General features: G+C 45.8%; 1 protein-coding gene across 1 annotated transcript in view; it reads left to right on the forward strand.

The window, feature by feature from the left end:
- Positions 1–21,793, forward strand: part of EPS8L2 (EPS8 signaling adaptor L2) — a 44,652-nt gene extending 22,859 nt beyond the window's left edge. Inside the window, exons 4-20 of the mRNA XM_072863971.1 lie at positions 1,183–1,344; positions 2,245–2,394; positions 2,540–2,619; positions 2,764–2,903; positions 5,106–5,185; positions 5,688–5,814; positions 6,173–6,261; positions 8,602–8,676; positions 9,748–9,896; positions 10,079–10,205; positions 10,614–10,729; positions 14,525–14,636; positions 15,741–15,848; positions 17,332–17,473; positions 20,129–20,312; positions 21,214–21,346; positions 21,722–21,793. Coding sequence (XP_072720072.1) covers positions 1,183–1,344; positions 2,245–2,394; positions 2,540–2,619; positions 2,764–2,903; positions 5,106–5,185; positions 5,688–5,814; positions 6,173–6,261; positions 8,602–8,676; positions 9,748–9,896; positions 10,079–10,205; positions 10,614–10,729; positions 14,525–14,636; positions 15,741–15,848; positions 17,332–17,473; positions 20,129–20,312; positions 21,214–21,346; positions 21,722–21,793 — 2,046 coding nt within the window. The remainder of the gene's footprint in view (positions 1–1,182; positions 1,345–2,244; positions 2,395–2,539; positions 2,620–2,763; positions 2,904–5,105; positions 5,186–5,687; positions 5,815–6,172; positions 6,262–8,601; positions 8,677–9,747; positions 9,897–10,078; positions 10,206–10,613; positions 10,730–14,524; positions 14,637–15,740; positions 15,849–17,331; positions 17,474–20,128; positions 20,313–21,213; positions 21,347–21,721) is intronic.
- The last annotated feature ends 2,223 nt before the right edge of the window (positions 21,794–24,016 follow it).

Below are 24,016 nucleotides of genomic sequence, written 5' to 3' on the forward strand. Positions count from 1 at the left end.
ACCCGCTGCTGGGGGGGCCACACACCCCATTTGGATACAACACACCTCTTCCTGCAGCTGCCTCCCTGCCCTGCCTAGCATTCCCCTCGCACGGAGCCCCAGGAGCAGTCCAAAGCCTGCACGTGCACCTCCATTACGCAAACTCTTTGTAAATACGAGTGCCAAGCGCAAGGCTTGGATCACCACATGCTTCAGGACACAGTTAGAGCATGGATGGGAAAGCACTGTGAGTACAGTCATGTCTGGGATGTTACCACCTTACCTGAGCTGCTCCTGGCCCAAGTGCACACACAAGGCAGCGCAAGAGGGGAGGACAGCATGGAAGCCAGGCTGGTAGTGGGAAGAGCCCTGGGCTGGGTTTATAGGACAGGTGGAGGGAGGGAGGAAAACCAGGGTAATCTAGCAAACCCACAGTGTACGACAGAGGCAAGTAGCAAAAAATCTCTTCTTACAGTCAGCGACGCCAATTTTCACTACCATGAGGGCTGATTTGAGTACTTTTGGGGGAAAGGTAACATGAGGGGATTGAAGGGCCGGTGCAGAGTCAGCTGCCAGGTTTGGAGCTGTCTTGCAGACCAGGTAGCTTTGCAGCCCAGCAGCTTTCTGGTGCAGCTGTGCTGCCCATGGAATTACCCAGGCAGGGGACCTGGCCAAAGCCCATACATCACGTGGATCCCACCTTGGCACAGAGGACTAACATTTGCCCATGGCTTGTGCGAGTTCTTTGCCGGGGACAAATTCCACACAGCAAGATCTGCTACTTGAGACAAAGACAATGCAGACGCTTTTAGCTTGGCAAGTGAAGTGTAAATACCGTATTTAAATTTCCAAGCCAGTTTCAGAAAAGCCAGGGGACTAACTTGTGTGTGCAAAGCATTTGCAAACACATGCTGCTGGACAGGGGCCAGAGCTGCTAGAATTGACATATGATGAGATAAATATGTAAGTGGTGAAACTTGTTATGAAAACCCTTGCTGCATTACGAAACCCTAATCTTTCACCACTACGGGCAGGCTGGTACTAACAACCAGAACATACACTCTCTGCAGCAACCCTTTCACACTTGTGCTCTAAAGAGCAGGCAAACAGTAGTTCAAGCCTAGAGGTGGTTTCACCACTGATTTACGGTGTACCCATCAAAGCTTTTTTGCCTGTTTTCTCCTCCTTTCCTCCCAACTTTAGCACTTGGCCACGTTCATCATGGACAAGAGCGAGTCCATCGTGACAGTGGACGATGCTATTCGAAAACTCATCTTGCTCAACTCAAAAGAGAAGATCTGGACGCAGGAGATGCTGCTGCAAGTGAATGACAAATCCATCCGCCTGCTGGACTGCGAGTCACAGGTACCCAGCACTCTGCAAGAGCTACCCACAGGTTGACACACGGGGTGCAGCGTGTGCCCTTCCCGTTCTGCCTGGGAGTCCCATTTCTAAGGAACCCAAACAAAGGCAAATCACTACCAAAATCCACTCCTGGGCGTGTGGGGGCTGGCTGACTCTAATTCAGAGGGCAGGTAGGTGTGGGATTCACGGCTCCAGAGCACAGGTACTCCAGGTAAAAGATACCTTGAGCTGTGCTCCAGGCCAACAGTAAAACTGCTTTCTGTGGGAGTGATGCAGACTTACAGGTCTACAGAGATCTGCATAAAGCATAAGCAGAGAGAGAAGGACATGCTGGATCACCTGCCTGAGAACAGTGCCCCGTTTTGACAGGCGATACATGTACATGCACACAGGCCACCTAATCTGAGGGGAAAGAACAGCCAGGTAGTGGGAGAGGGGTGGTGCTGCCCTGATTTTAGCAATGAGAAACTAAAGAATATTAGCTCAAGGTCATTCAAGGAGACAGTGGGATGGTAAACCCCTCACAGAAAGCATCTTTCCTCCCAGTGCTCTGCTGGGATGCATAAGTGTACTGGTACAGGTAGAGCACAGCAATAAGATGATGGTGAGCAACAAAGCTCAATTTATTTAAGTCTCATGCTGGGCCCCATATTCAGGACTCGGAGGAGAACAAGAGCTCACTTCTGTCATCCACCTCTCTCCTATTCCGCAGTCCCAAGCCACTGCCCCTCTGCAAACCTTGACACGTATCTTTGAAGAGACCAGCAAACCACTGCTAAGAAGCACAAGCTCTGCCAGGTCTCCCTCCTCAAACAGGGATCCCAGGAGTTCAAACACAGGAGCATTCCCTGCCGGTTCAGTAGCTCCCCATTGCCTGACCCCTTCCTTTTTCTCTTCCAGGAGGAGCTGGAGGACTTCCCTCTGCCGACAGTCCAGCACTGCCAAACAGTGCTGAATCAGATGCGCTACTCCTCCATCCTCCTCCTGGTGTGTCAGGATTCAGAGCAGCACAAACCTGATATCCACTTCTTCAACTGCGATGAGGTAGAGGTGAGCAGAGCCCTCCTTGCTGGTGTGAAACAGAGAACAAAATACGCTCCTAGCTGATTGCCAGCCCCTTCTTCCTTTGCCCACTTAAAGCCCTCAATCCTTTCCAAAGCAAAGCCCTTAAAAACATCCCTGTTTTATCTCTGAGGCGGAGATGGTTCACGAGGACATAGAAAGTGCCCTGGCAGACCACAAGCATGGGAAGAAGATACGGCCACAGACGCTCAAGTAAGTACTGCAGGATACAGCTGGGAGTAAACAGGAAAAAAAAAAAAAAAAAGGCCCATTTACAATGGTGCATTTGCACACCAGTTGCTCAGAAACAGGATTGGCAGCCACTGACAGGGTTGTTCTGCGCTGTTTCCCTTGCAGAGCAAACCAAGAAAAGATCAGACAGAGACAATCCATCCTCCCACCGCCGCAAGGGCCGGCGCCCATCCCGATCCAGCACGACATGCGAGGCTCAGCGATGAACAGGAACCGGGTGGCACCCCCTTCCCAGCATGATCCAGGTACTGGGAGCACTCAGCAAGTCTGTCCTGGGGACGGGGGACTCATTAGCCTGGACAGCCAACCCTCCTGAAATGGCCTGTGGTCATTGTGGTGATCATTTCAGGCCCTGTATTGCTGGAGCACAGGGAAGCCCAGTGGTTTTTTCACTGTGTTATAATGCAACACGGACACATACCAAAGGCACAACATTTTGTTGCATCTCTGGCTGTGCTTTATAAATACCTAAAAATTGGGCCGCAGCAAACATTTGTACCCGCTGGGCTAGCAGTAGGCATCTTCTGCTCAATAACAGCTCAATAAATCAAAGCTCCTAGAAACCCCTTGTAATGACACCTGTATTTTGGGGATACTGAAATTCCCAAGAGAGGTGAAAGTCCCTCATAAAACTGAGCCATCGCATGAAGTTTGGCCCAGGCACAGATGATCTTAAAATGTACAAACAAGACAGACCTGGGCAGAAAGGCAAATTCCTGGCTCTGCTAACTTCACAGGAGCCAAGATTTCACCCTCAAATCAAGTGGTTTGCATGAATTCTCCTAGAGTTGAGTGTGGAAATGCAGATCTGAATTCACCTCTCTCGTGCTAATCTAAAATCTTATTCCAAAACCATCCTGACTTCAGTCCATTTGAGCTGGCTTGAAAAAACTTGTATTTGTCTTTGGAGAAGAAGTAACAGAAATAAACTCTTCCTCTGACAAAAGCTCAAACTGACTAAAGTGATGAGCAAACTGTAAGCCTTTCTTATCACACTGCCTATTGTACCACCTTCTCTTAGGATTAATTTCTAGGTTCAAGGAAAACACGTAATCAGGATACTATAAGAAATCCAAACACCAGCTGAGGAGAGAAAACACTCATTTCCCCGGGATGGGATCTGAAGCCAAGCAGCTGCTCTGGCCTCCTGAATGGAGAGCCCATTTCAGGTCCAGTTTTGCATAATGAAAGTAAGATCTATATTTCAGAGCTGGACCATGTATAAATATCTATATTCTGATGCACAGCAGTTTTTAATGAAATGGCCACCCTTAACTCTGCCCTTCCCAGGATGCTTAGCATCAAGCTTTAATTCTGTTGCTTACATCAGCAGAGCTGGGCATTTACCCAGGCAGGATTTCTGGATCTGAGAACACAGAGCCTGGCACGAAAGCAGGTGACAGGAGAAAGCCTTGAATAATGTCTGTTTGCTGAGATCGCTTCTCGTTTGAAACACGCCTTATTGCTTTTTCTATAAAACCTGTCAAAACTAATCACCTCATCTTAACACTTAAAGATGACATACATTTTTCATGGTCTTTTGCCAAAACTGCCTCCCCAGTTCTCCCACTTTATATATCCTGCTGTCCAAACACCTGCTGTCCAAACACCAGCCCTTTCAAACCCCATTTCACTGAGCTGACACATTATTCTTTTCACAAGAGGCCACCCGAGCAATTGTTCACACTGAAATATCACCCCCTCACTGAGTGTCTGTCTTCTGGAAGCTGGGAGGTGCCTGTGTTTTTTTTATTGCAGGAGGATTTTTTTAACACCCATTAAAAACACTTGAGAGACTGCACATGAGTTTGTACAAAAATGCTGATTTGTGCACGGGCCTGCCTAAACATCAGTCATGCAGAATTCCTGGCGTGCTGCTTTCTAGCAAGTGACAGTTGCATTCACTTCCAGGTCTTATTTCTTCTTTCTCAACTACTATTTAGTTAAACTGGTACCTCTGGGACAAGAAAGGCTCCTGCAGAGAGCTGGAAGTTAGAAGAGAGAGTGGGAGTTAATCTAATCGTGCTTTACATACATGTGGAGTGCTCTGCAATGCGTGCGGTGGCTCTTCAGCTCCTCTGTGGGTGTGAGTCAGCTTAGGTGCATCAAAGGCAAAGGAGTTAGTGACTCACAGCATCTGGAGACTGGGGCTTGCAGGCCTCTGCCCATAGCTGACAGCTGGATGCTCTTCATGATTCATTCACTGCTTATATTTAAAAACAGGCAGCGTATTAACACAGAGCGTTGGCGGGCAGGTGCTGTGACCCTGGAAGATTTAATCGGCAACTTTGATCACCTCCTGCTCTTTGTGATCTCCTGAGGTGCTCTCATAACCCAGAATAAACAACCAAGCTGGGAGTTACCATCCCATGGGTCCCTGCATTTAATGGAGCCTATTTTCAACCTCTGATAGTAAATATATTTTTCTCTCCCTCCCTCACTTGCAGACTATGAACGACGAGGCTCCAGCTCTCACGACCATGAAGAGTCCCGAGCCATCTTAGCACAGAAGATTGAAAAAGAAACGGTTGGTAGCAAGAACGGCGCACAGTCAATAGGCAGAAGGAGAGGGAGAAGAGAGGAAGGATGCAAGGGCCTCCTCCATGAGCAGACATTTTATGCATAATCTAGTCATTGTTAAACTCACATCTACCATTCTTAAATATAAGGTGAACAAAAGCAAAGCTCCATCACTGGGTCACTTACAATCTCTTTTGACCTGAGGTAGCTCTGCTGATTTCAGAAGGTCTGCTCCTCCCCAGCCCACAATCCGGTCTTGGGGTTGTTTTCCAGATGTCCATTAGCAGGTGTCACTTGTCACGTCGATAAGCACAGCACACAACCAGGCACAGCTTTGTGTTTGGAAAGTGATGAATTCAGCTTAATTTCATGCCTGGATTCCCCATTCCTGTGCACTCTTCCAGGAAAGGAAGCAGGGACAGAGCAGCACGCTCTGGGATTCAGGCTTCCCAGCTGCGTGCAGTTTGGGCTCTCTTTCACCTTGGTTTGTTGCATTTCTGTCCTCACAGCAAATCCTGAACTGCACTCTGGATGACATTGAAGTGTTTGTCGCCAGGCTTCAGAAGGCTGCAGAGGCATTCAGACAGCTCAACCAAAGGAAGAAAGGGAAGAAGAACAAGAAGAAAGGGCCAGCAGGTACAGTGCAACAGCTAGAACAAACGGGCAACACAGGGGCACGAATGAAGGTTGGGAGGAGACCTCAGCTTACACCCCAGCAAGGCCAGGCTGATGCAGCAGCATGGCTATGGACCCAACAGCAGCTACACCAGTTTGGAAGGTGCCACTGGTCTGTGGGGACCTCTCGTAGAGCACACAGAACCTAGTGAAGCCTCCAACACAGAGAAAGACTTTTGGTTTTCTTGAACCCTTGATTTTTAGTAGTTCTAGTCTCAGCACCCTTTATTGCTGTGTCTTCTGCATGCCAGCAAGATGAAACTTTCCTGAAAAGGGATGCTCTAATTAAAGTGTCTTTCTCTCCACCTTCTCATAAAAGAGGGCATGCTGACTCTTCGAGCAAGACCCCCAAGTGAGGCCGAGTTCATCGACTGCTTCCAGAAAACCAAACTGGCTTTTAACCTCTTGGTAAGACACAGAGGGTATTTTCGTCCCATGCAGTGACAGGGCTTTTCCCCATATATCACAGTAGTAAGCATTTAAAAGTGAAATTTGAAGTGGAAACACTATCAAGGGACAAAGGTGTGAATTCCAGATCCTTCAGAATCCAGAACAAACATTGTGTCAGGCTTGTGCAGGTTTCTTGCGCCAAGGTGTTAGACTGAAACTAGAAGCGTGAAGTCCAGGATGGGACTGAGCAGCCAGGGGCCTTGCAATGCCTGGATCTCTTTTCAGATACAGTCCCGACTTAAAGCATTTGTGAAGCTGTGAGCTTAGAGAGCCAAGAACTGTCGTGCCCACCTTGCTGATAGCTGTGAAAAGGCTTAAATAGACATCCCCACTCTAGACATTGGCTTCTGCCTGTGGCCTTTAAAAGTCTCAGTAGTTTTCCGAGAGCTGTAGTCCTTGTTATCCTTACAAGGCATAAAACAGAGGACTGCAAATATTTAAAAAAGAAAAAAAGTCTTATCTACTTTAAATTGTGCTCTTCCGATTCTGTCTACAGAGCAGCTGTAAAGCTGCCTCAGCCAGAGGCCTGGAAAGTCTCTGGTTAACGTTAACTGATGTCCCCCATTGCCCTGAGATTCCTGGCTCCTCCTCCCTTTTTCCCCTGGAGGAGCTGCTGTCTTAAGAAGGGGATGAAAAGAAAGACGCATAAAGATGTTCTCAGTGCTGCCAGCTCCACTTAGTGAAGTATGCAAGACCAGGAGGGTAATGAGCCAGAAGGAAATTCTGTCAGTTCTGACCAAACTTGCCCAGCGAACACAGCCTAACAAGATCCTTCCTGAAAAATTATTAGTAAGGAAACCACAGAGATTGTAAACAACCTTAATGCAGGACACCAAGCTCCAACCTTGACTTTTAGAAGCAAATATGCATAATTTTTCCTGCTCAGGACCAGAACTGAGTCTTGGAGGTGGTAGCTCTGGCCAGCAATCGCTGCTCTTGCACAAACCGATCAGGCACCCCACTATAAGGCTATGCCACGCATCCACAGCGGGATGTTAGCTTTACTGAAGCAGCAGCTGAGGATTGTCCAAGCGTAAAGAAATCCCAGCCTGGCTGTTGCATCCCAGCCCTTTCTGGCCGCTGCCACAGCTGAGATGAATACAGTGGAGTCAGCGTGGTCAGCCAAACCCTTAGTCACAGCACAGGCCTGCGCTGGAGTTCATGTCCTACCCTGGCCACTGCCAATCACGCAATGCAGCCACAAGTGCCCAGGACAAGCTGTGGGTCTGTGCAAATGCTCTGGCACGCAGCCCCCAAGCTCGGCACCGCTGCTGCTCCCCTGTCAGCAGCGTGGGAGTTAACACGCAGGAAATTCATTCATGTGCCTGAGCTCTCCCTGCACTCAGGCCCTGGGCTTTGCTGCCTGTGTATCCACAAACCCACAAAGAGCAGCTCCTCTCCCAGCCAGAGACTGGGGGCAAGTGAGAAGGAGAGCAGGGAATCAGTGGTGGAGCACTGCCATGTCTGCCCCAGCGCTGCTGTCACATGCCACATGGCTGCGAAGTCCTTGTGAAGTGCCATTTAATTTAGTCACCTTGTTGCCATCGGTTATTTCACGCTTTCCACTCCACATTAATGTTTAATCACCAGCATTTAAAATGCCTTGCATTTCGGTAGGGAGGAGGGAGTCTGTTTTCCACTGCAGCAATGCCAGTACCACAGGACACAAAAAAGAGCTGAAAGGAAGCACAAACTGAAGTGGTTTCTCACCACAGCTTAGCTGATTGTTGTTAATGAAATGCAATTCTTACAGTAAAATAATCCTAAACATTTGCTCCTCCATCCCACCACAATCTACTCCAAATACCAAGCATTTCAGTGGCCAGGGTAGCTCCAGGTGCTGCAGACAAGACCTTGGTGGAGATTTTTTCTTGTCAGCAATTTGCCAAGGGACCCAACAAAACACTTGTTCTGTCGCAACTAGTGGGATTTTCAACTTTGCAAGAGTCAGAAGCAATAGACCTGGCTCTTCCTCACTAAGACTTTCAAAATAAGCCAAGGTTTTCTGCTTCTGCTCAAAATAGCTCCAAAGGGACTGGTTTTAACAGGGTAGGTGCTCCACCCCTCCTGAAATTCAACGCCCTTAGAAATGGACACAAAATAGAAATGGTCTAAAACAGAATGATTCCTACTCCTCAATCACTTCCCTGATTTCAAGTGCACTGTTGAAAGTTTCCTTACTTTTCAGGCTGCGTGATTAACTGTAGCAAATACCAGTCAGCAGCAATCCTTCCACGTGACAGAAAAGAGAAGGCAAAAGCAGGTTAGGATTAAACTGGGTTTCCTTTCTCTTTTCAGGCCAAACTGAGAAAGCACATCCAGAACCCCAGCGCTTCAGAGTTGGTGCATTTCCTATTCGGGCCGCTGGAACTGGTAAACCCGAGTCACAGATTTCACTGTGAACTCACTTTTTATTTCTAATGTTGCTTTCGCACTTACAGGCAGCTAGATCATGCAGAAGAGTTAGAAGACTGCTCACAACTGGCTAAAGCTTTCTCACTAAAGTCTAGAGGCAACAACGCCAGTGTTTCTGGCCTCTGATCTGATTTCCAGCTTGAACTAAATACACAAACCCTAGAAAATACAAATCTTTCCACCCCATTAACAAAGACTTATTGCGAACAAAGGGCAAGCCAGTTATGGTTCCCACTGGGAATCTGCCTCATCTCACCTTCAAGCAAACATGGCTCAATATTTGCACTGAAAATAGGAAGCAGAAATCCCAACTTGAAAAAGAAGCCAGAAGGGACGCAAAAACACCAAGTGATTTTTCCATTTTTTAAAGTGCCAGCTTGTGATTTATCCTGTCTCTAACAATGGCTAATTTTTAGATCAGACCTTGCTTTGACTCCAATAGAAAGATTCTTGTGTTCCTCTGAACTCTCCAGTCATCTTCAAAGATTTAGGTTGATGTTTCTTGAGACAACTGAGCTGATCTAAGGATTAGCTGCTGCCAACAGGAGTCAGGCCATCCCCTGGCATGAAGGCTTGCCCTCTGGCTTTCATTTTATACCTTGGAGAACTTAGTCAGGAACTATATGCCTTATTTGTCTATTTGCTTTCCTTAATAAAATCTGCCAATCAAGTACTATCAGTGCAGTGCAAGAATAATAAGGGGATGCTGAGGGAATCCAGCATCCCTTTTAGGTAGCAGCAAACCATTAATTTAGTTCATCTGCATTGTGAAACCTCACCCTTATGTATGAAGGCATAGAGGAGAACTTTGGAAGTGCAAGTCTAATGTGAATTAGCCTGGCTTTAGAGGTACTCACTATGGAGGGTACATTGGCTTCCTTTGGAGCGGGCAGGCATAGAGACTCCAAAGGATCAGAGCCACTGATTTTTCTGCCTTTGATTTCTGTTCCTTTGTGTGTGTACTGGTTTGATATTTTGAACATTTCCTGCAAAATCTCTCACATTCGTGTGTGTTTGTGTGTAATCCAGATCATCAGTAGCTGTGGTGGCCCTGAGCTTGCCAGGTCTGTCATCAGCCCGCTTCTTTCTAAAGACGCCACAGATTTCCTCAGAGGACACCTGACACCAAAAGAGATAAACCTCTGGGACTCCCTGGGAGAGACATGGACCAGATCCAGGTGAGGACAGCACTGCCATCTCACCAGGTTCCCCAAGCTCTTGAGAAAGGCAGAGGGGATGCTTGATTTTATAGCCGTGTCAGAGGGTCAAGGATGCCCTGACGCCCCTGCTTCTCCTTGACATGCTTTCAGAGACATGTTCCTTGTGACTCTCACCACATATTCCCCACTTCATGTCCTAGAGCTGAATGGCCCCGAGAAGCAAACATCCCCACCTACATCCCCAAATTCCGCAATGGCTGGGAACCGCCCATGGAAATCTTCCGCGGAGCTCCCTGGGAAATAGACATCGGACACTTGCAAGAAGAGGTTAGCCTTGTGCTCCCAGTCTCTTCTCTCTTCTCTCTCCTCTCTTTTTTTCCCCTCTCCTTCACCCTTTTTCAGAGTGAGAGATGGATCTGTAGAGTTTGCAGTGGTGTGTAACAAGTAGTTGGCTCAAAATTCAGTTGGATCTGATCACTCCAGTTAAATATGGAAAGAAAATAAGGCCAGAAAAGGGCAGCAATAATCAGCCTCACCTCCTGCTCAACAGGAAATAGGATTCTGTACCATAACTGAGCCCCATGGATACAGGTTTGCCTGAAGAACATTTATTTGGTGTGCACCTCATCGTGACCAAAAGCTTCCAGGCCATGATTCATCTACCACTCACTCTCCTTTTCTCCAATACAGCTTTCCCCTTTCCTGGTAACACTGACTTCATTTTTACCTTTCCAGCTATCATCAGCCAATGGATATCCTTACCGTAACCCCTCACTCAAGCGTGGCCAGACCGCCGATCAGACACAAGCTGTGGATGCCTTTAAACAGAACGTAACTCAGCATGTAAATAGGTAATGTATCAGCACCACCCTGGACAACGGTGCCTCGGCTCCCACCCTGTAACCTCACAAGCACCCACTGCAACATATCATGACACCAGAATGTTTTGGCATCCTGGTAGATAACTCTCTTCCATTATTAATTCAGACTTGTTAACAAGATCAAGACAACTCAAAGATCAGACAAGGGATTATTCACGTAAACACTGCCTGCTTTTTAATCACCAGCAAGGAAATGGGTTACATGTGTTTTCCACCACAAGAGGCAAAAATATTGTCTGACTTCATTAGTCAATCAGTAGGTCTTGTTTCATAACATCAGCCCACCGAGGTGATATTAAGGATCATGTGCCAAAGATACCATGCAGCACTTTTGTGCTGCTCTAAACATCCATTTAGAGAAGTTAGTATCTCTCCATTCATCCTAAAGCCACAACAGCTTGCATAGAAAGAACCTGCTTATAGGAGGAATCTGTACTAAGGCATGAGCACATGCAAGCTTTCTGCTGTTGAAGAACGCAGTGCTAAGAGCGAGCAGCCTGACCTCAGCAGCACTGCCCGGAAAACATTTTAACTGAGACAGTGCCATTTTTTTTTCACTGGAGGCAGCAGCTCCTCCTTCTGCTTTTAGACACAACCAAAGGGAAAAACATTTCTTAGAGGCCGAATAAAATGAGAATGTGTTTCCGGTCTTGCCCATCTCTCCATCAGGAAACTGACAGGGCATTGATTTCAGACAGCTCTTCTTAAGGAGATAAATGAAGAAAATGGGGGAAAACCCCTCCCCTTTCTTCAGAAGTCTTGGAAAGTTCAGTTCCCAACCCAGAACCAGCCAGGCCACCCCTTTGCCTCTGGCTTTTTTCCAAGGGAAAGATGGCTCTTTCACAATTTAACCAAACACTCTGCCCCACTGCTAGTTTTCTATCACCAGTTACTCAGTGGTACAAAATCTTTATGAAAGTACTTTCGGTTCAAAGTTTAGAGGCTTTTCATCTGCTTGCTTGTTTACATGAGCTTACACCTTTGAAATTTTCCCAAGATCTCTGAGTTTCAACGAACTCTTCCCAAATTGCAAATGAATTCTCTGCCATACTCTGCTTTGCAGTGATTTGACATGAAGTTATCAAGTTCAAATCTTTTAAGACTGGAAGTCCAGACCCAGCAAAGCACTTAACTATGCACTTTTCTGTAGCCAGCCCTAGACTGGAAAAAAACACCTTCAAGCTAGACTGTTTTTTCATGGTTTTATGTTCTAATCTAAAAGATTTATAAGCTCTACTACTACTACAAAAAAGTTCAAATTCACAGCAAAATACCTTAAATCCAATTATATCAGCAAAATAACTTATTCTTCCCATTCACCCCATCAAAGGTCCTGGTGGGCCCATAAAATGGTACAGATGCAGTGTTGAGTAGGGAAGGAATTACGATAACAAATTCTCTTCTCCAATTCCATTTTTCTCAGTGAGGTTATGAAAAATAAGGAGAACTTAGTTTACATGAGAAAATTTAAGTCCATCTTTAGTGACTAGTAGATAACACACGTAAAAAACATTTTCATCTGTTAGTCTCAGCACGGACAAACCATAAATAGTAGTATCGAGTCCTGGAATACAAATTAACAGCGTGCCTTTTTACCAAGGTGACCGTTTCCCTGACACACCACCCAGTCTAACAACAGCGTGGGCTCACGGAAGAGTAGATGAGGATCTCTTCTCCTGGGATAGGTGTTGTACCTTTTAACCTACCTTTCAGGCTGTCAACAGCAAGCTTTCCTTATAGATAACATTTAAGAAAAAAAAAAACATCAAAGTTAATGGCAGCGAAGCAGATGCTAAAATTGAGAGTGTGCTTAGACACTTTTTTCAGTCCAGAGCAGACTTCAGCCAAGTCTGCCCAGATGTTTGCCAAGATCACAGTCCTGGGACAAACATATTTCCTGCTCAAGCTTTTTTCAGGGTAGTCTGAACTAGTTTTCTAACCAAGAGACCCTATATTAACAAAAATACTCATGCATCAGTATTATTATTACATCAGGGCTTTTGGCTGCAGAGAAGTGTCATGAAAGCCCCAAGCAGTATTACAATAATCAGCAAAGGTCGCTTGTGTAAAACCTAGGTGCATGCAAAGTACACATTAGCCTCAAACTCCTCCAGCTGTCACCTCTTTCCTCATGACTCATTTACCTTCTGGAATGCTACAAAAGAAGTAACTTCTACCCAACTCAGCTTTCCTCCCCCTCCCTGCCTTCAGGGCACTGCTGGGTAAGGCCACCACTCCCCTTCTTGACTGGTGGATTCAATCTGTTTGAGAGCTCCAAGCTCTCCCCCACTGCAGACTTACGACATATATTGCACGTGGCTGTAACTACACCAAGAGTTGTCCCAAATCAAGCGAGCTAAAGACAGCACTACAGCCATAGGCAGGATATCAAACCATTGAACCAATGGTTTCAACCTTTTTCAGGCCACCAAAAGCTACCTAATGAAGACAGTAAAGTGAACAAAACTAAGCATAATGGGCTTGTTTTTCAAAGTCAGGTTTTACGGATGCCTCAGAAGCAGTCCACAAAGAGCCCAGTGTCCACGGATCATAGGTTTAAAATCACTGACCAAACCCAAGAACTCAGCAATGGAAAAACATCAAGCGAAAAACCATAGTTGCTAGCAGTGCTGGAAGCACTGGCTTCACTGAGTTACACAGAACTTGACATAAGCTGGAGGAGAACCTGACCCCTTGTTGGCATGCCCACTGTGAATACAGCACCCGGGAGTCTTCTGCATCAGGTAGCTGTGCAGGTTGCAAGTCATAAGCAGAAGGAGCCACAGAAGGTGCATTAAAGTAGTTTCCACCTGCCCTTACACCTCAAGGCAAGACAGTTTTTCCATACTGCAAACATTTTTGGAATTAAAAAAATAACACTATGCCCATCCTAACCAGAGAACAAAAAGATAAGATCTGCAAAATTTTCCTAAGCCAGGCAAAAAAAAAACAAAAAAAAAACACCCTATGAAAAAATAAACCATTTAAGTTTGGGTCAAAGGAAATCTTTCATTGCACTTTTTCCAATCTACCATATTTATTTTGCCTCTCTCTCCAAATGAAAAGTCAGTTCAACATTGAAAGCCGTATGTTCTCATGTCAGAAATTCGCAAGCAAAATACTTAAACACACTCCTTTCCCCCCCCAAATGTATCTTAGAATAGAAACACTCAAACTCACTTTTCCTGGGAACCCGCAGAATTCTGCTTGAGTAGGTCAGCATTCATTGCCTGATGAAAAAAACACAGATTTCCAGTCAATTCTACCTACACTGGTTTTCAATACCCTTCCTCCCAGCACTGGTGCCTGCTTCTGCCCTGCTCTGGCATATGGGGCAGTTGTTTCCCCTTATCAGGACATGAGGGTTTCACACTTATTTTTCACAGGAGGTGCAATCAGAACATTTTGTTTGTGCTTTGGCAGTCTCCCCACTCCTTGCTGCAGTAAAGAAGCAACTGACGGGAAGAAGTCTCTTCTTCCACCCTGAAAGCAGCAACCTCACAGCCCCCCCAATACAGCCACTAACCAAACAGCCCTAGAGCTTCTCTCCGCCGCCCCCCCCCAGGGTGTTTCACTAAAATGAGGGGTGAAAATTTTCCTCAAAATAGAGCAGCAAAGAGGCACTGCCCCCTCCTAACACAAACACAATTGTTTCCCTACCTGCACTGGCACACAGTCTTCACCACTCCTCTTTTGCCAGCGAACCTATATTGCCCTAGTTATTAGATGGGACTCCATTAAAACTCCATTTTTTTAATCCTGCAGGAATTTTGAGGCACAGGGAATGGCTCTGCCGAAGAGATATGCCAAAATCCGTTATGATTTCACTGCACGAAATGCCAATGAACTCTCAGTGCTTAAGGATGAAATCCTGGAGGTAAGTGAACGTGCTCAGGGAAAAGGTGTGCCCTCCTCCCCTTTCCAGGAACAGGAGAGAGATCTCAAGATACTGGCAAGTGCCAACTCAGTTTTGCTTGGTGTTTTCTGAGCAGTAGCACGAAGCTTTGCTCAAATCTAAAGCTTTGTGTCTGAGCCAGAGCAGGCTGACTGTATGCATTGGGTCATTTGCTCAGCTGACACACATCAGTCACATCTTAATTAGCAATGAGGAGGAAGGAAAACAAGTCACTGTAGTACACTGCTCACCCACTTGCCAGGCCTATGTTCATTATTACCATCCCCCACTCCAAAGGAATTATTTTCTATGAAAACATCCTTTTTCATAACTTTTCTCTTACCACAACACTGTTGGCAGCTGGAGAATGTAGGACATAACTTGGTCTACACACCAACTATATCAGGTCTATGACTTGAGAAAAAGACTTCTGTTCAAAACTCAAAGCTCTGTTCAAAATGTAGCTAGAATGAGAAACAGGGGTGGGTCTTTCCAGCAAAGCTCATCCATTCTGGGAATATTACTTAAAAAAAAAAAAAATTAAAAAATCACAGTTCTGGGTAAAAACAAGCCTGCTGAAAGGAGCAGGGGGGCAGGTGCAATAGGAGGTATCTCAGCAACAGGCAATCTCCTTACCACGTTGTGGTTATGATGTGATTATGTTATATGTTATGATGTGACGTGTGATCAACTTATATGATAACACTCCGGCATCTTTGGCAGGAGTCACTCTTGATTTATTTTTTTTAACGCAAAAAGACAACACAAACTCAGTCACTGAAAAAAAGAAAAAAGATGGAGAAACAGGCAAATTAAGTAGGAACTATGAGTTCTTCAGCACCCCAGATCTGTTTTTCCCCAGAGATGGTCTCCTGTTCATCATTAGGACAAGTTCTGATGCTCTTCAGAAAAGGCTTCAGTCCTGAATTGCAAATGAGTGCAATAGATCTGTTTGCCAGCTCCTGGACTCAGTGATGTTATTCTGACCACTTCACATTACTGTGTGGTTATTTCCACTATATGCTGTTTATGTATGCCAGAAATCTGATGTTCTCACTAGCAAATTTGGTTTTTTCCCTCTCTCAGGTGTTGGAAGATAATAAGCAGTGGTGGAAGTTGCTCAACCGGAGTGGGCAGGCTGGTTACGTCCCTTATAACATCCTGGATGTGGTGAAACTGGAAGAGCTCGAACAGGTTTGTAGTCAGGTGGTATTTAACTGGTAGCCCACTGCAGGGCATAATCAGCCTCTGAGAATAATCTTGTAACTAGACCTCCCTGGATTTCGTAGGATGCTGTGCACAAGTCGGGATGAACCCTCACAAGTAGACGAACCAGGATCCTGGCAATTCCTGAGTCTCCTCTGATAAAACACTCGCATTGTGCCTTTGTTTACCTTCCCCCCTCCCCAAACGAGGCCTATCCTTCCCATCCGCACGGCAGCCTCATGCTTTCCTCCTGCTCCGAGATGCCAAGCACGTTGCCTGCTGCCAACAGTGCCTGGCAGGCAGGGTTATGGGACAGGCGAAGGCTGAGTCCTGTGCAATAGGCAGCAGCCTGCTATGAAGGGAGACCCTAGCTCAAAGGGACATCCACCCCAAGCCTAGCACCATGACTTGTCATCCCGACAGAAAAAGGTCTCATGTTGAGGTGTCACCAGACAGCTGCTGGCTACAGCAGCTTGAAAGAGTTCCACCTTTTGCCAGCGCCTTCCCCCTCAAACTCACGTAATTCTCAGCCTATGGTTTACCACCTCCTCTGTTGCGAAACCCTGCTGCTTTCAGGGCTGTGCTGTGAACAGGATGACAGAGCTAACGCAGCCATAAAAGCAAGTTTAGCCAACAAAATGCTGAGATTTTTGTTGGGGTTAAACTAAAGACAGACAGTTCCCTCATCCAGTTCAGTTCAGCAGCAGGAACAAGTTACTGGAGTGGAGACAGATGGAAATACCATTTAAGTGTGTTATTAAGTGAATATTGCTCTCAAGCACCTTGCATTACAAAAATGTGGAGCTGGAGAGCTCTAAATGCCCTAAGGAAGCATGGAATTGCTTCCCCACTTTGGTATTTCACAGCTTGGGCAAAGCATAAGGTGCCCCAGCAGGCCTCTGCATAAAAGCCTTGTTAGTTTAATCAAAATGTCAAAAAACTCTTTCCAGACTGCTCTGGGCCACTTGGCAGCAGTCCCACTTAACACCAAGTTACTAGAGCAGTGATGCTTTGGCTTTAAATGGGATTTCTGTTTGTTTTCTCTTCATATAAAAATCCTTTTGCTTCCTTTGCTCTCCATCTTCAAGGAAGTCCTATGAGCAGTAATTTCTGCATAGCAAAAGCCTAAAGGGCCGAGTCACACACGCGAGAGCAGTCATCTACAGCAGTAGTAAGCAAGCAAGCATAAAACACTGCTCCTCTCCGTGTGACGAGTGTGACATGTTTTCCAGGGGCGTAAATGCCTTCGTGCAGTCTTCAGCTTTCTGGGTGAGACCCCAGAAATTAACCTGTTCCATGCAGCTCCACCTGAGTTCACATCAGCCTCAGCTGAGCAGCCCCAGATCAGCACAGGGAGAACAAGGCAATTTGTCCCTCCATTTGTTATCATGGGTGGGAGGCAAAAAGTTTAAGAAAACAAAAAAATGGCAAAAAAATTCTTACACTTTTTTTTTTCTTTCTTATCACCTAGTCTAACCAGAGGTACAAAGGAGACCTGAGCCCCAGGGGATATGGCCCATCCAGCCCAACTCACAAGCTACCTGCCAGCTACGCTGGGGATAAATGGGGAAGTGAAATGTTATCGCGCAACTCTCCCCAGGACGCCAAAGAACGTATGTGTCCCACACCACACTCCCAGCATCTGGGCACCTTTTACACCACACATAGTGGCCTCAGGTAGCCAGAGAGCTTGGCACCGCGGCTTTGCATTTCAGGACTTAATTGAAAAGTTTCTGTGAGCACATGCTTTTGCTTGCTCTCTGTCCCGGTGGTTTTCTTTCTTTCTTTCTTTCCTTTCACCATAATGGTCTGTCCACTATTTTTGGTTGCTGTCTGCACGTAACCAGACCTACCCAAGTGTGTGTTCCCTCTCATAAGGCTCTGCACAAGGAATGACTGCACCTTTTAGTGATAAGCAATAGACCAGCAGGGGTTTTGGAGGAGATATACAGAGGAGGTTCCAGGTAGTACAACAGCCAACAGAGCAGCTCTGAGGAGCTCGCTGACTCACGCCACGGGCTCTCAGGCAGCCTGGGACAAGCAGGGCAAAAAGGTGATCACTTTAACCCTCCTTCCAGCTTGACCTTCCTCCTCCTCCCAAGGGGAGCTTCCTTTCCCCACCAACACGTTTAAGCAACCACCCACATTCAGGTCAATCCCTTTCTCTTGCTTCCTTTGCTCTTGTCTCCTGCCACCACATGCAGTGCCTGCCTGGCCTGGTCCTTCAAGTGGTTTCAGAGAAACCCCAGCCAGCAGATCTGCCAAATACGAGATTCACAGCACTCCCTCACCCTGCGTGTACTATGCAGGGTCACAGAACATGAGAAAGACCAGGAGCCCTGCTCACCTCACCCCCTTATCACACCCTGCATACACCTGTACCAAGCTGTCTCCCAAAGGCCAAAACCGGGGTTCATCCCCTCTTCGGATACCATAGACTCCTGGAAGCAGGAGCCCTTTTGGGACGACGGAAAGCCCCACAATACAAGCATCACGGACAGTATCTATTAATAACACTGAGTTATTCCCCACAGTCTTCAGGAGTTTCATGGAAAAAGTGATACTGGATGATGTGTCACTGGAGTTTTATGAGTGTGCTGCTCACTCCCAGTTCGTGCTTCCTGCCACTTCTATTTAGCTTCATAGCAAAAGCTGGAGCTCTGAGGACCTCGATCAGCAAATTACTTATTAGAAATAGCAGAGAGGACTGAAAAGTGGAGGGAGCAGGGCTACAGCTCAAAAACAAGACTCTAACTGTAGGTAGTCACACAACTGGCCTTCCACATCAGGTGACAGCGAAGGGCAATGGCAAGAAAATAAACGGCAACACAGAGGCACAGAAAAATGGGAACCTCATTCTCTGAAACAGATAGTCAGGCCTCCCTGGTCTCTGCTGTCTCATGCGGTCTAGGTTTTTTCCCCTCCCTGCTGCTAAGTTTGCAGGGCAGTTTCCTTATTTCAATAGCCCAAAGGGAACTAAGTAACTCAAAAGCAGGAAAATGACAAACTAAAGCAAAAACACAACAGCAACACCAGACATCAGGGAAAAGGGACCCTGCCCCTTCTCACCACTTGACAGCACTGGTGGAAGCAAAGACACTGACAGATCAGGTTTTACACCCTTGAGCAAACTTCTGCTAGTCGGTGCTGCGGGGTTTTATGTCCTTTGAATGAGGTGTGATGAACGGGATAGGTTAGCAACACGAGAAACAAGATCGATCCCGATATAAATTTGTATATAAAATAGGTGAAAATATAGGTCCTTGCCAGCACCTGCTACAGACACCAGTCACACAAAATGAATGTGCTCTTATCAAAATGTTCTCCTATTATTTTGCCAAATATGACACACCTTTCCCCCAATAAGTGCTTCTGAACAAGAATTTTCCAGGCAGATTGATCGGTAGTTTTGCTCCTGCTGGCTAAAAGCAAGTGCCTCTGCAGATGTGAGCTCTCCTTTTTCACAGCAGACCAATCTCTACTCAGTTAAACATGGACTGGGGAATATGTGCTTATTAAATGAGACAGCTCAGAGTCTGCTGGTATACACCATCACAGAGAATACACTTTACTCTAGAAATTATACAGCTATATCAATGCTGGTCAACATCAGAACCAGGGATTTCCTTTCTCCCAGGAACAGCAGCAGTTGTTCCAAGACTCCCCAGTTAGCGTAATGGACGTGGCTGAAGCAATGAGGCCAAAATCTCAGACATGCAGTGCTTGTACCAAACAGTGCCCTTGTCCTGGGGGACGGTCGCGCTGCAAGAAACCCTTAGGCAGCTTTTTAGATTCAGTGATCGCTGTGTGGACGATGAGCATTTGGCTGTTATTTTGTGATTCCTCCTCTCCATCATTCTGGAAGAGAACTGCAGAAATCTAGCTTTCTCCCAAAGAGCAAGCAAGGTTTCAAAAGCTGAAGAAAGTTGAGAGTATTGGCTTGGGAGGAAAGGGGAGAAAACTGCTCCAGCAGTCTGCCAGCCTCCAAAACTGTGGCAGTCTCCCTTTACACATTTCTTCCTGATGGAAGTTTGAGCATCAAAATGTCGTTGCTCAACCTATTGCTCTAAAAGCACTTAAGCTTGTTCTTTAAAACTAAAATACAAAAGTAAGCACTTTCCTTTGGTGTATTTACAGAGTTAATAAAAATGCTGAGCCACATTTTGATCCTCCTTACATTTTCCCTGCAAACACGTTAATTTAATAGGATTTGTGACTGAAGACATGATTTAATTCCCTACTCTCTACCTTGTGCCTTGTTTCCCCAGAACTTATTCATCAAATGGACGAGCTGAATGATGAGTTGCTAAAGAAGATCACAAACAGTAAAATTCAGCCTCCCCAGAGGAATTTCAAAGTGGAAAAGCCTCAGCAAGTCTTTGTGCCCCTCACCTTTGAATCCAGCACTGAAGAAGTCAAAGCTTGGCTGGAGGCAAAGTCATTCAGCAAAGAGTAAGATCTGCTTTACTACCATATGAAATGCTGGTCCTTCATTTAAAAAGGAGTGGGGGAGGCAGCTTGCAACATTTCAACTGGATTACAAGTCACTTGTATTTACTTACAGAGCCTCTGTTGCAAATTAGATTTCAATCATGTTAAATCCAGGCTATATAACCAGTACATTCAGAGCCCAAACTTACTCCCCTTCTTTCTTATACACTATCAATAAACCTTGTCTTACAGTGCAGCGAAAGACCTAACGAGTAGCTCCAAATAAAGGAATGGTCTTGCTTATTCACACAACTCACAGCCAAATGCTGCACAACATCCTACCGCTGGTGCTTGTCTGGCCCCAGTTAGCCAGTTCAGAGTGCTGAACTTAAGGAAAAATAACTAATTAACTAACAAAACCCATGGCCTGAAATGCAAATTCCAGATGACTGCCTGTCTCTGGAGAAGCTGTCATAAAGTATCTCTGAGGAAGAGCCAGACGCTCAGCTGGGGCTAGCAAATCTTCCCAGCCACCAGAGAAGGACCAAAAACCTGCATGTGGTCAAGGGTTACAAGCTACAACTCACACTCTGCACAGCGAGCTGAGAGGAGCTCCGGGATCGCTCCCAAATGCGATGCAACTGGAGTGAAATCACTGCAATACCCGTGGGGCTGGGTACACAGTGGATGCCAGGGTGATGCTGGCTTCATCCGCTCCTCATGGCTTGCTGTCGTCCCTGCCAAGAGCTTGGGTTACCCAACAGCTGCCACCTTGGCACAGCCCCAGGGCCTTGCATGTGACATGGTTCTGGTGCAGGGGCTGCATGTCGGCTGCTCCTAGCCCTTTTATCTCTGCCTCCTCACCTTTGGCAACAGGCCACATGTAGCACAATTATCATCTCCTCGCTTTGTGTCTTCCCAGGACAGTGGAACACCTTGGCATCCTTACTGGAGCTCAGCTCTTCTCCCTCAACAGAGAGGAGCTGAAGAAAGTGTGTGGTGATGAGGGAAACAGAGTATACAGTAAAATCACAGTGGAGAAAAACCTACTGGAGGTAAGTAGTTTTCTGGACAGCTCCTGCCTGAACAGGTGCCTGTACCAGCAGTGTCAGATATCCCATTAAACACACATTTTAAGAAACACAATTTAAAAAAAACAACAACCAAAAAACCCCACAAACAAACAGCCAAACAAGGAAAACCCACACAACCAAATAACCACACCACCTAAAAATGCTGAGAAGTCTTTTAAGCAAAAAGGCCCCAGATCTGTAAGGCAGATCACACTATCTCCACTAATGAATCTGCCTTCTTACCGGTATCACTCATCCCTTTGAAACTAGCTCTACTCTTACAGCATTAGTTAAACATTATAATTTAACTACAGCTTGAAGTTCAAATTCAAACTTCCTGTTTTGTTTCCATTCTAGAAAAGCAGAGGGGAGTCAGAGCTTCAAGAAATCATGAAGCGTCGCCAGGAAAGGATTGATTCCGCTAATTAAAATCTATCTATCTGCTTTATTTCAGCTATTAGTCATAGTAATGCAGAAAAAGGGAATGAAAGCAATGACCCCCAGTCCAGACAAGAGACAGCAGTGCTCCACTTAGCAGTGTAATTGCCATCAAAGTGACAATTTCTTGAACACTGTTGATAAGGGTAGACAATAAGACCATGTCCCATTGGGGAAGGTGTTTTACAATTGCATGAAGTTGGTTTTTTTTTTTATAACTATATTTTATACTGAAATTTTATGTGCATGCAATCAGAGCAGATCAGAATTTACACGTGTCTGTATGTATGACAATGGCTGGATTCAAGCAAAAAAGACCCTGCAATGCTTTTCTCAGAGGCCTGTACCTGCTCCCACCCCCCTCGCCGGCACAGCTCGAGAAGAGAGGGCATGGCACACAGCACAGAACAACCCAGCCTGAATGTTTAGAGTCTGGACCACAGAAATAAGTCTCTTCCCCCACTTTTCACTTCCTTCTCTGTGGCAGATAGCCCCTGCAGCCCCCTAGCAAAGGCCCTGTGACAGTTCACTGTCCTTTTTCTGCCCCCCCCATGCCCCCTCGTTGGACGAGACTAGAATTGTAACACACATTACCTAAGACTGGCTGCTTCCTTAAACGCATGTACCAGTTAGTGCTGTCTTTGAACAGTGGAAATGGGCTTTCATGGTGTAATAACCAGCAGGATCTGAGTGACAACTGAAGTGATTTGAATCCTCAAATAGGTGAGCTCAGCCTGATCATCCCTGCTTACTGCAGGCTGGGGCTCAGGGCAGCTGTGCAGCCCTTCACCTTGGCACCGATCCTGTATCAGCAAGTTGCAGTATTGCCAAAGCCAGGCCTCAAACAAGGAGAAGATAAGCCCCTACCATTTGCTCCCAACCTAGTCACACCCAAAGCCCTTCCCAGGGTGTTTGCCACTCATCCCCACCTTCACATTTTCATTGCAAAGAGTAATCTGAAATGCTTCCTAAATATCCAAAAAACAAAAGCACACTTGGAAAGGCTGTTTTAATACAAAATAAATGGCCACAAGAAAAAAAAAATCAAATTTAGTAGAGGCTGTTGTTCTTCACTTCCTGTTTTTCTTAATAATGTTATGTGCATATGTATATATCTGTCTAGTGACATAGCCCCTCACTCTTATAATCTATAAATAGGGATGAGGAAAAAATCCCTTTCCCTAGAGACATACCTGATTATGTATCAACAATTTACTCAAAGTTTTAAAAGCTCAAGCAAGCATATAGTAGATTTCCTGTCCACAGCAAGTTTGGCACATGCTATATTTATATCTATATTTTACTTACAGACCAACTTGATAGGAATGCAGTAAAGCAAACACATCTACAAGAAACTGCTCACAGACCTGGGAGACTTTGTCTTTCTCTCTCATTCACGCACCTTAACCTTGGCTGAATGGGAATTCAGGCCCAGGCTCCACAAAGACTTACACACGTGCTTTCCTTTACATGCTGTGCATGGTCCCACCTCCTTAAAAGGTTAAGCATGTGCCTAAGTCTTTACACGATTTGGGCCTGTCCTTGCACATTTAATGGAAAAAGCTGTAGAGCTGTAAAGCAGTGGCTGGGGAACGCGTGTCTAAATCTGAGGATACTGATGCACCTCTCAATTTTTGCTTTGTTCTTCCAAAAATGTTTCTAATGGATGATATATTTTCTTCATCTTGAAATAGGACATTGTTAGCACCAGCAGAATTAGGGTGCAGGCAGGGAACTTACAGAGGAGGATCATGTTTTCAGTCACAACCCTGCTGGCTTGCCACAGCAGCTGGAATTTGCAAAGGGCACTCACCTTGTCAGGGAGGGATGAAGAGGACACTCCTCCTGAGAAGCCCTGGCTCTGGATTCGGGTGGAGATGGGAAGCAGGTGTCAACACTGGCAAACCATTGGTGTTACAAGCACAGGAGGCTAAATCATTTCTAAAATGAAAATAAAAACAAATGGTGAGCTAGGAAATACGACACCATTCTTGTCTTTGGGTATAAACGAAAACAAATCACACAGAATTATAGTTACCTGGGATTATAACAGAAGTGTACACGACAGTTCTGTAAAGCCGGGAGCCACAGGAGCATTTCGTAAAATAAATATATCAGTAGACCTTATTATCAGAAATCACCTTTAAAACTTCCATATGACTGAGCTGTGCATCTGTTATATTTGTACTGCCTGCAGATAATGCTATAATGTAC

Source organism: Ciconia boyciana, chromosome 6, assembly GCF_034638445.1.
Source record: "Ciconia boyciana chromosome 6, ASM3463844v1, whole genome shotgun sequence".
NCBI classification, from domain to species: domain Eukaryota; kingdom Metazoa; phylum Chordata; class Aves; order Ciconiiformes; family Ciconiidae; genus Ciconia; species Ciconia boyciana.